Source organism: Eulemur rufifrons, chromosome 6 (assembly GCF_041146395.1).
Source record: "Eulemur rufifrons isolate Redbay chromosome 6, OSU_ERuf_1, whole genome shotgun sequence".
Classification (NCBI taxonomy): Eukaryota; Metazoa; Chordata; class Mammalia; order Primates; family Lemuridae; genus Eulemur; species Eulemur rufifrons.
The window spans coordinates 10,310,225-10,322,759 of NC_090988.1; the positions used below are offsets into that span (position 1 = coordinate 10,310,225).

Sequence of the window (12,535 nt, forward strand, 5' to 3'; positions counted from 1 at the left end):
AAGGTTCTTATTTTTAAATGATATAATACAATATTAACTTTAATTCAACTGTGATACGATATAATAATTTTTTTAGAGAAAAATTTTTCTAGAGAAAACAATTTTTTAAAATATAGAATGGTATAGCTAAAAAGCCAATAGAGAAATTAAAATAGATACTAAAAAATATTTGTGTAACCTAAATAAAAACAGAAAAGAACAAAAGAACAATTATTAATAGTTGGGCCAAATAGAAAAATCATATAAACAAAAAGTACAAAAATAATAAGCAAAAATCTAAACATCAATAAATGAGAAGGCCACGTCATCACTACTGTGGTCTTCCTGTCAAAAATGTAAAACCTGAACCTAATCATGCAAAAACATCAGACAAAACAAAACTTAGGAAAATTATACAAAATAATCAGTGTGTATTCTTCAAAAATGTCAAGATCAGGAAATAAACACCAAAGAACTATTCCAAGGGAAAGGAAATTAAGGAGACATGAAAACCAATGTATGATCTAGGTCTGAATATAGGCAAGGGGAAAAAAATTTGTTAGACATTAGAATGATTGACAAAATTTGAACACAGACTGTGAATTAGACAATGGTGTATCAACGTTAAACTTCCTGATTTGTAGGCCGAGTGAGGTGGCTCACACATGTAATCCTAGCATTTTGGGAGGCCGAAGTGGAAGGATTGCTTGAAGTCAGGAGTTTGAGACCAGCCTGAGCAAGAACGAGACCCCTGTCTCTACAAAAAATAGAAAAATTAGCCAGGCATGGTGGTACATGCCTGTAGAACCAGCTACTCAGGAGGCTTAGGCAGGAGGATGGCTTGAGACCAGGGATTTGAGGCTGCAGTGAGCTATGATCACACCACTGCACTCTATTTTATTTATTTATTTATTTATTTTTTTATAAAAAATTTTTTTGAGACAGAGTCTCACTCTGTTGCCCAGGCTAGAGTGCCGTGGCGTCAGCCTAGCTCACAGCAACCTCAAACTCCTGGGCTCAAGCGATCCTTCTGCCTCAGCCTCCCGAGTAGCTGGGACTACAGGCATGTGCCACTATGCCCGGCTAATTTTTTCTATATATATTTTTAGCTGTCCATATAATTTCTTTCTATTTTTTAGTAGAGACGGGGTCTCGCTCTTGCTCAGGCTGGTCTCGAACTCCTGAGCTCAAACGATCCACCCGCCTCGGCCTCCCAGAGTGCTAGGATTACAGGCGTGAGCCACCACGCCCGGCCACCACTGCACTCTAGCCCAGGTGACAGAGACCTTGTCTAAAAAAAAAAAAAAATTCCTGATTAACTAAACTAAGTTATCCATGAGAAGGCCTTTATTCTTTTTTTTTTTTTTTTTTGAGACAGAGTCTCACTCTGTTGTCCAGGCTAGAGTGCCGTGGCATCACCTAGCTCACAGCAACCTCAAACTCCTGGGCTCAAGCAATCCTTCTGCCTAAGCCTCCTGAGTAGCTAGGACTACAGGCATGCACCACCATGCCCGGCTAATTTTCTTCTATGTATTTTTAGTTGTCCAGCTAATTTCTTTCTATTTTAAGTAGAGATGGGGTCTTGCTCTTGCAAGGGCTGAGATTTGAATGCTCAGTTAGCCATGCAAACTACAGGAAGGGATTCCAAACAGCAAGACCCTGAAAGGGGAACGGGCTTTCGTGAACAGAAAGGCAAGTCTGCCTGGAGTCCCATGAGCAAAGAGGACAGAGGGTTAATCATGTAGGGTCAGAGTTCAGATCCCAGTCTTGATGCAATAGGAAGCCACTGGAGGTTTTTAAGCAAGGGAGGGTCACAGTACAATTTATATTTAAAAAAAAATAATTCAGGGATTATGTAAAGGAAAGGTTGTTTGAGAGGAAGGGAGTTGGGCAATGGCAAATCTCGAAGGAGGAAGACTAGTTTTTACTATAGAAATCGGGGGTGGGGGGGATGAAAGAGTTTGAACTAGGGTGGCAGCAAAGGAAATGTAGAGAAGTGGACAGCTTCTGGATATATTTTGAGGCTAGATCAGATCAACTGAGTGCTGATTTCTTTGTTAAACAGCCATTTATTATATGCTATAATGTTATCAGGCACTATTCTGAGTGCTGGTGATACAGATCTAAATAGGATCGATAGGGTCCCTGATATCAAGAAGCTTATATTCTCATGGGTGAAACAGACATTTAATAGCCAAATAAAAATATCCTATAATTTCAGAAAATAAGCATTATGTTGAAAAATTAAAAGAAAGAGAGTGTCAGAGGAGAGTACTATTTTAGATAAGCCAGGGAAAGGCTTTGTAGAAGGGACATTTAAGCAGAGACCTAAAGGGAAGCACAAGCAACACAAGTATTTGGTGTCCTTCAGGGACACAGAACATCAAGTGAAAAGACCCTGAGGAGGGAATGTGCTTATCTTGTGAGAAGAGCAAAGCCAACATGGCTAGAGCAGAATGAAGAAGTGGCAGATGAAGCCACAGAGGTGGCCAGAGGAGACATCACATAAAGCTGTATATAGTTCATACACAGAATTTTGAATTTTGTTTTAGGTGTGATAAAAAGCCATGAGAACCTAGAGTGGGGCAGGGATATCTGATTCACATTTTAAAAGGACCATTCTGACTGCTTTTCTGGAAAATAAACTGCTGAGCATAAATAATATAAAAAAAGAGACAACAATGTCTCTTTAGATTAGACTCTAGAGTGGTATCAGCAGAGGTGTGAAGTGAAACATGTTTTGAATATATTTGCTAAATTAAATAGTATCAGCTGAATTGAATGTAGAATATGGAAAGGATGATTGTCAAGGATGATTTCTAGGATTTTGAGATGGGGGAAACTAGGAGAGGAACAGGTTGGAGGGTAGGAATCAAAAGCTGTTTTTGGTCACGAGATGCCTTAGACTTCCAAGTGAAAACGTCAAGCAGGTTATGGCTTAAAAAGGCTGGAACTCAGGGAAGAGGCTGAAGTCAAGAAACAACTTTGCTTTTGACAGATACTAAAGGTTGGCAGATAATTCTCAAGAACAAAATTTCTCCCACATTTGAGAATTTACTGGTTCAATTCGTACGAACCCCCAAAATAGGTTCAAATAAATAAAACAGTTCAAATTTATTCCTCCTCTGGGTTTACTGCAGTAACACAATTGGCTAGTATACATCTAATATGTGATAAACTCTAACCATAACATTTATATGTTCTTAGTTTCAGACTAAGATAACTGATCAATTTTATAATTTATATAGAAATAGGAATATAAGGCCTAAATCTAATACATTCAAATGTTAATATAAATTTTATTAGAAAAACAAAGTTTTAGTAAGCCTAATAGGTAAAGGATTCAGGAATCAGACCTATTTACATTATAGCTGCCTTACTCCTCCCTCCCCCTTTTATTCTTTATCACCTAGACGCTTAGTCACCAATAAGGCCACAAAGATATTCATTTTCAAAATAGAATTTATTTCTGTAGTAAAGAATTAAAATATGGCTGTGAAGGTAGAAGATAATATAGAAAAATATTTAAAATGTGCAACAGTAATTCTTAAAGTTAGTTAAGCACTAGAGTGTATGCTCAACTTCTACTTGAAAGGCCAACCAGTATTTTATATATTACTAACTACACCAGAAAAAACACCCACCTGCAATTTCAATTAATTGTTTTCACTCAAACAGGTTTATATAACTCGTCAGGCCCTTTTGAAAACGTAAGTACAAATCTTGGGGATACATTCTTTGAAGTTGGCCTCACTTCACAGACTGATAAATCTATCATCCAAAAGTCACAAGGATTAAGCCCTTACTAATTCACCCTTATAATTAAATCAACATGGAGGAAATATGTACTTTTTAGATAAAACAAAATGAGATATATGTTGGTATAAAAGCTAGTAAAGTACCCCGAAACTTGGATTCCACCAGATGGGTTTTAAATTTAGACACTAAACACAGATGAAGCAATAGGTAACGAATTCTATCCATCTCCTCCCCAAAGTTTTACTTACAATTAAGATATAGGTATTTGTATGCAGAACATACAAAAAGAACTGGAAGATGTTTGGATAAAGAGGGAAGTGAACTCTTCAGGAACTATTGTTTGCAGTTTGCAGAATAAGATAATCTTCTCTAGGAAGAATAATGTCAACATAGCAGCACTATATTCACCAGGAATCAATCCCCCAATGGATCAATCATGTGCCAGGAAGCCACACCTTCTGGCTGCTCACAACATCACTCAGCTTCCCTTTAATCTTCAGGAAGTGTCTCTTGAACTCCAATCCATCACCCTATATTAGGAATAATATCCAAAAATAATGTCAAAGACAAAAAAATCATGCATAAAATCAAACTCTCTTTAGTGGTAAGTAGAAACAAACCTCCTTAGATATGTCTAGCTACAATTCCCTTTAGGTTATCTTATGAAGACCAAATATCCTGGTAGAGGAAACAGCTACATAAATAATTCTGACTTTATTTCATGCCCATCACTGTTCCTACCATACTGAGCTCAGAGGGGGGGAAAAAATGACACCTTGTGTTTCAAGTGTTGGTATATCTGGACCTAAGTCATCATTTTCTATAGGCAGTGAGGGGTTTGGAAACTAAAAATAAGCTAAACAACTACAATGAAGTCTTGTCATAATACTATGGCAACAAAGCCAATAGATTTAGTTTTGAGAAGAACTTCATTACACTAGGATCTTAATAATTTAATTCCATAGCAACCATTTGGAAACAGTATTGCAGCAAATCTCCAATATAACAAATGTGAACTACCTTTCCAAACTTCCTAAGAGCCACATACAATCTCTCAGGAAATAGAGAATATGCTCTTTTGGTCTTATATATCAAGGGCTTTAAAACTATGATCTTATAACCAATAATTTCTAAAGAAATAATCAGAAATGTGAACAAAAATCTATGTATAAGAACACTGGAGCCGGGCATGGTGGCTCACGCCTATAATCCCAGCACTCTGGGAGGCCAAGGCGGGAGGATCATTTGGGCTCAGGAGCTTGAGACCAGCCTCAGCAAGAGCAAGACCCCATCTCTACTAAAAAAAATAGAAAGAAATTAGCCAGGCATGGTGGTGCGTGCCTATAGTCCCAGCTACTTGGGAGGCTGAGGCAGGAGGATTGCTTGAGCCCAGAAGTTTGAGGTTGCTGTGAGCTAGGCTGATGACGCCATGGCACTCCAGCCCAGTCTAGCCCAAGCAACAGAGTGGAACTCTGTCTCTCGGAAAAAAAAAAAAGGTTTATTAAATTATAATGTGCAAACATTTTTACAAATCATAATTTTTATTAAAGATGTGTGAATTAAGAAAAAGATTAAAATGCTTCAAAATATTAAAGGTGATTACTGCTGTGAGAATAATTTAGTAGTATTTTTATTTTTGTATTTTTTACTGATCCACATTTTCTACAAAAAACAAAAATTATTACATAATAAAGAAAATGGCATTTTTAAAAAGCAATGTTTTAGAAAAATAGATAATGACAAGAACAAATGTTTATAAAATTAAATGAAAAAAGTTACCATATAATTACAAATGCCACATATATAAATATTCCATTTAAAAAAATTCATACAGAAATATTTCAATAGAAAGAATACAATATAATGAAATAAATCAAAAATACCTTAGAAAGCCGGAAGTCAACCAATATCTTCTCATCCATTTCTACCAAATTCACTTTGAAAATGAGTTTATTGTTTCTCCTATCAGTTGTTGATACGGTAACCTAGGGCAACAAAAATAAGGTTAAGCCATATATGTGAGTAGAGAACATTCTAAAAATTTTCAAGCTACTTCCACAACAGGAGTAGTATCCAGTATGCTGAAAATCTCACTCATTGCAGGGTTTCTCTTCCTCCCAATAGGCATATGTGTCCCCAACCCAAACCAACCTGTCAACAGGATATAGATACTTTAGCAGGGATTGAGTCTTTGTGAACTCTTAGCAACAAGAGAAATTTTGTATTTTATCAAAATACCACTGAAAGAAGAAACAATCAAAGAGAATAAAAACATGAGAGGAAAAACAGGATTATTAAAACATGACAAAGAAAAAGAGATTTGTGGCTGAAAAGCTACAACAACAATCAGAAGATTGCGAAGGTCTTGAGAGGCCTTGCAACTTCCATTTCTACACTGTTCCTATGGCCTATAAAGAAGCTCGGGCTGCGTGAGTGATGTGGAAAAGAAGGCCCAGACAATGACTGAAAGGGACGGCCTTGCAAAACTAACAGGAAAATATCTAATCCCACAATTTCCTAGTAACAGCTAAAGATCAATCCTAAAAGCTCTCTCTGTTCTTTCTTTTCCCAGCTGACAGACACCCTGCAGAGCTCCATTTTCACAACTTCTGAAAAGAGCAGAACAGACAGAAAGGAGATGTAAATCTTTTTCTTTACATTCACCAGCTCACTGCCTTTTTGGATTTGTTCCTGAAAAGGTCCTGGAAGGAGGGTGGGGTGTGCACAAACTCCAGACCTCAGTTTCCTGCCCAACACCACATCTCAGGGGCGAGATCACATCCCTGTGATAAGCCTGACTGCATTTCAGAGATAACCAAGTCTCCAGGAGCAGAGGAAACAGGAAAGATGAACAACCTGACCTCTCACAGCTGCCTCCTGCTAATTGCTCCACAGCAGCTTCTGTTATCAACTGACAACAATCACTCTTTTTTTTTTTCCTTTCTCTTTGTCCCCATAAAAACTGACTAGCCTCTTGGCCTCTGCACAGGCACCTCCCCTCTTTTTCCCTTTATTTCCCTTTTCTCTCTCACATTCTCTCATTCTCTTCCTCTCCTCCTTCTAAAAAGATAAAATAAATTTTATACTTTTGTATCCTAATCTCTATGTGAGAAACTTTTCTCCACCTGCGCCATGAGAACTTACTAAGTTTTCCACCCTAACAATAACTAGTACCAAACTTGTGGGTAAGGATGCCACCAGCAACAATAAAGACATCAAGTTACTACAGCTAGATAAATGAACCCAAGCAAGGTCAGCAGATTTGCCCAGCTAAGCCCAGCCCAAATTACAAATGTGTAGTAATTCTCACTTCAATAAACAACTATGAAAACATATAACGGTATCACAATTGTGCAACACTGAAACAACACATTATGTTCTAGAAAAATTAATACAAGATATTCAACTCATCTGAATTAAGTTCTTAAACTTCAAAGACAAAGAAAATAGTTCAAGAATTTAGACAGAAAGAGTGAAGCAAGGAGTGAAAATAGCAGAGTAAGGAACTCCAAAAGCCCATTACTCCACAAAAAACAGTAAGAAAAATTGGCAAAAACTGTCATAATCAACTTTGTCAGTCATTGTCAAACCTAACTAAAAGCTTGTAGCAACACAGAAACACTCATTCAATAAAACTAGTGAATCTCAGAACAGAGAGCTTTCTGGCAATTGTATTAACAACCTACCCTGTTCCCATTTCCTGCTCCTCACTCTGTAGTAGCCTTAAAAATAACAGTCTGCATTTCAGGTATAAGTCTAGGTGGGAGCAGGATAAACCTAAACCTCATTTACGAACTGTCTTTATTTTCCCTTTGTAACTGTAACTCACCCTGTGCTAAAGCTACTACAGGGAGCATTTGTTGAAAACATTTACAGGAAAATGCTTTAGTCTTTATTGCCTGAAGCAATGGATAGCAACTGGGACAAACAACAGACTACCCAAAAAGCTCTGAAGGAAAGGCTAGGGAGTGAGATGTTTTTGAGGAATAAGAACTTTGAAAAGCTCCTGCGTATACCTGGGAATCTAAAGGCCATACCCATGACCAGGCAGTGCATATGCTCAAGAAAGGTTTGAGAAAGCCCTAAGCTCTATCTAACTTTGTTTGAGGTTTCACGCAAGATGGTGAGGGCTAAGACAGAGTTGTAAACTTCCTGGCTGAGTACTGCAGGTGTGCCCCAACACACACACAGAACCCCTTTGCAAATACCAGGAGACTTTTTTGGTTCTCTGAACTTAAGGAATTCTCTGTCCAATCATTAGCTTACCACCAAGCTAGCAGGACAGAAACTTTATGGCCAACTATGACAAGGAATATTGACTTTAAAAAATTACATAAGAAAAGTCACTAAAGAAAAAAAACATCAAGCAGCAACTCTAACAAACCCTGGCAAGAGAAAATCTGATTTCTAGAACTGTCACACAGTAATATTCAAAATGTCCAGTGGTTGTCATACGTTAGAGGCTAGGGAGGGAGAAATAGGCAGAGGATTTTTAGGGCAGTGAAACTACTCTATGTGATACCCCAATGGTGGATAATATGATGTCATTAAAATTTGTCCAAACTCATAGAATATATAACACCAAGAGTGAACCACAGACTTGGGGCCAGGCATGGTGGCTCACACCTGTAATCCTAGCACTCTGGGAGGCCGAGGCGGGAGGATCACTTGAGCTCAGTTGTTTGAGATCAACCTGAGCAAGAGTGAGACCTCGTCTCTACTAAAAATAGAAAAATTAGCTGGAAGTAGTGGTGTGCACCTGTAGTCCTAGCTACTCAGGAGGCTGAGGCAGGAGGATCACTTAAGCCCAAGAGTTTGAGGTTGCTGTGAGCTAGGCTGATGCCACGCCACTCAGGGCAACAGAGCGAGACTGTCTCAAAAACAAAACAAAACAAAAAAAAAACACACATGGACTTGGGGTAAATAATGATATGTCAATGTAAGTTCATCAATTGTGACAAATGTCCCACTCTGGTGGGGGATAATGATAATGGCGAGAAGATGTACTCGTGGGTGGAAGGAGTACATGGGAAATCTGTACCTTCTGCTCAACTTTGCTGTGAACCTATTATAAAACTGGTGTAAAATATAATTTTTTTAAAAAAAACGAATGATCTCCAATCAATAACCAATAAGAGCAATTACTTGATAAAATAGAAAAGAAAAAGCTAAACTCAAAAAGAAGGAAATAAGTTAGTTTTAAAAGATCAACAAAGTAACTAAACTTTAGCCAGACTGACCAAGAGAAAAAGAAAATTCAAATTACCAAAATCAAGAATGAAAGTGAGGATGTTACTGCCAACCTTATAGAATTAAAAGGGATTATAAAAGAATATTATGAATAACTACATGCCAACAAATTGGATGAACAAAAAGAAATGGATACACATATTACTAGAACTGACTCAAGAATAGAAAATCTAAATGCAACTACAACAAGACAAAGTCAGTAATCAAAATATTTCTAACTAAAAAAAAAAGCCATATGGCCCCATTCAACCAAATGTTTAAGGAAAAATTAACAATTAATCCTTCTTAAACTCTTCCAAAAGCCAGGAGGAGAAAACACTTCCTAACTTATTCTATGAAGCCAAAGCCAGATAAAGACATCACAAGAAAACTACAGATGAATATGCCTTATGAATATAAAATAAACATCAACAAATACCAGCAAATCAAATCCAGTAACACACTGAAAGGATTATACATACGACCAAGTGGGATTTATCTCAATAATGCAAGGTTGTTCAAAACATTAAAATCATTTACTGTAATATACCATATTAATAATATTACAATAATAAAGAGGGAAAATACATGATCATGTAGATACAGAAAACGCATTTGACAAAATTGAATACCCACTCATGATAAAAACACTCAACAAACTAGGAATACCTTCCTCTACCTGATAAAGGGCATCTATGACAAACCCACAGCTACTATTGTTATTAATGCTGAAAGACTCAAAGCTTTTCCCTAAGATAAGGAAGAAGACAAAGATGTCCACTCTCACCATGTTTGTTAAACATAACCAGGGAAGTCCTAACCAGCAAAATTAAAGATTAAAAAAAAAAAAAAAAAAAAGTAAAAGAGATCCAGATTGAAAAAAAAAAAATATTTACTGTATCTCTATTAGCAAATAACATGATCTTATATATGGAAAACCCTAAAAAAATCTGCAAAAAAACTACTAAAGCTAATAAATGAGTTCAGCAAATTTGCAGGATCCAAGATAAATATATAAAATTCAGTTGCATGTAAACTACCAATGAACAATTTGAAAATGAAATTTGAAAAACAATTCCATTTACACTAAAATCAAAAAGAATAAACACAGGATTAAATTTAACCAAGAAAGTGCAAGACCTGAAAACTGAAAACTACAAAATATTCTTGAAAGAATTTAAAGACAACTTAATTTTAAAAGACAGAAAGAGACCCCATGTTATGGGATTGGAAGGGCTAATATTACAGGTTGACCATTCTTAATCCAAAAATCTGAAATCCAAAATGTTCCAAAATCCAAAATTTTTTGAGGATCAACATAATCTAAAACACTGAACATCAACGTGATGCCAAAAGTAGAAAATTACACATCCAACTTTGCTTTCTAATAGTTCAATGTACACAAACTTTGTTTCATGCACAAAATTAAAAATATTATATAAAATTACCTTCCGGCTATGAATATAAGGTATATATGAAACATAAATGAACTTCACGTTTAGACTTGGGTCTCATCCCCAATATATCTCATTTCATATGTACACAAATATTCCAAAATCTACATTTCTAGGCTTAACGTAAAAAAAAAAAAAAAATTCCAAAATCCAAAAAAGTCCAAACTCCTAAAACACTTCTGGTTCCAAGTATTTCAGATACAGAATACTCAACCTGTATTAAAATGGGGAGTATTAAAATGGGAATACTCCCCAAATTAATCTACAGATTCAATGAAATTCCTATTGAAATTAAAATTTCTTATTTACAGAAATGGATAAGATGGTCCCAAAATTCAGATATAAATGCAAAGGACCACAAATAACCAAAGCAATCTTGGGGGGAAAAAAAAAAACCAAAGCCAAACTTGGTCTCATACTTTCCAGTTTAAAAACTTAGCACAAAGCTATAGAAATCTAAATAGTATGGTAGTGGCATAAGCATGGACATATAGATTAATGGAATAAAATTGACAGTGTAGAAATAAACCCATACATCTATAACCAATTTATTTTCAACAAGGTATCAAGACTTTCCGGTGGGAAATATTGTCTTTTCAACAAATGGTGCTGGAAAAACTGGATATCCATATGCAAAAGGTTGGATTTGAACCCCTACCTCTGACCATACACAAATTTTTTTTTGAGATAGAGGTCTCCCTATGTTGCCAAGGCTAGTTTCAAATTCCTAGAGCTCAAGTGATCCTCCTGCCTCAGCCTCCTGAGTAGCTAGAATTACAGGCATGTGCCACTGAGCCTGGCTACAAATATTAACTCAAAATGGATCAAAGAACTAAATGTAAGAGCTAAATCTATTATGTTAGATGGAAACATTAAGTATAAATCTTCATGATCTTGTATTAGCTAAGTTTCTTAAATTTGACACCAAAAGCATAAGAAAAAAATAAATTGGAATTCATCAAAATTAAAAACGTTTGTATATCAAAGGACACTAACAAGAAAGCAAAAGAATGTATGAATTTTCCCCCACGAAATGGGAGAAAATATTTTCAAATCAGGTATCTGGCAAGGTTCTAGTTCTCATAAGGTATAAAGAACTCTTACAGCTCAACAATAAGAAAAACAAACCAGTTAAAATATTAAGAAAGGATTTGAATAGGTATGTTTGTAAAGAAACAGCCGGTAAGCACATGAAAACATGCTCTACACCATTAGTGATTAGGGAAATGCAAATCAAAACAAAATGAGATAATACCTCACACACACTAGAGTGGCTATAATTAAAAAAGCAGACAATTGGCAAGGATGTAGAGAAATTGGAACCCTTATACATTTCTAGTGGGAATATAAATGGTGCAGGAGTTTTGGAAAAACATTTGGCAGTTTCTCAAAAAGTTAAACATAGAGTTACCATATGCCCTAGCAATTCCACTTCTACATGTATATCTAAGAAATTGAAAAAACATGGTCAAACAAAAACTTGTACAAGAATGTTCATAGCAGGATTATTCATAATAGCCAAAATGCAGAAACAACTCAAATGTACAAAAGATGAATGGATATATCCATGTGATGGAATATTATTTAGCCCCCAAAAAGAATTAACGTACTGATACATGCTACAACATGGATGAACCTTGAAAACATTATGCTAAGTGAAAGCAGACACAAAGGACCACATATTGTATGATTCCATTTATACAAAATGTCCAAAAAAGGCAATCCATAGAGACAGAAAGTAAATTGGTGGTTGCCAGGGTATGAGAGAGGAAAGAATGAGGAGTGACTGCAGGGTAGTAGAGGTTTTTTTCTGTAATGATGCAATCTTGTGGATTTAGACAAGGGTGATGGTTGTACAATTTCATGAATATATTAAAAACCAGTGAATGAACTGTACACTTTAAAATCCTTAAAGTTATAAGAATTTTATCTCTATAAATCTACCTTTAAAAAAGTGAATCACCTTCACATGGTAGTAATATTCTCTAGGGATTAGGGAGTTGAAGGGGTAAACTCACAACTAATAGACATGGTATGCATTGTAGAGGGGAATGGCAAGCCTTTAAACCTCACTTGGGTGAGACAAAGACATAAAATGTAACCAAAATGTTTGT

At 36.0% G+C, this 12,535-nt stretch overlaps 1 protein-coding gene across 3 annotated transcripts in view; it reads right to left on the reverse strand.

The window, feature by feature from the left end:
- Positions 1-4,152: 4,152 nt before the first annotated feature.
- The window catches only part of CHEK1 (checkpoint kinase 1), a 31,288-nt gene continuing 22,905 nt past the window's right edge, over positions 4,153-12,535 (reverse strand). For 2 of the 3 annotated variants that reach the window (XM_069470756.1, XM_069470754.1), the window contains 2 exons: positions 5,622-5,723; positions 4,153-4,268 (listed from right to left, as the gene is read on the reverse strand). In XM_069470756.1, coding sequence (XP_069326857.1) covers positions 4,173-4,268; positions 5,622-5,723 — 198 coding nt within the window. In that variant the 3' untranslated portion in view covers positions 4,153-4,172. The remainder of the gene's footprint in view (positions 4,269-5,621; positions 5,724-12,535) is intronic. The other variant, XM_069470755.1, reaches the window with a different exon arrangement.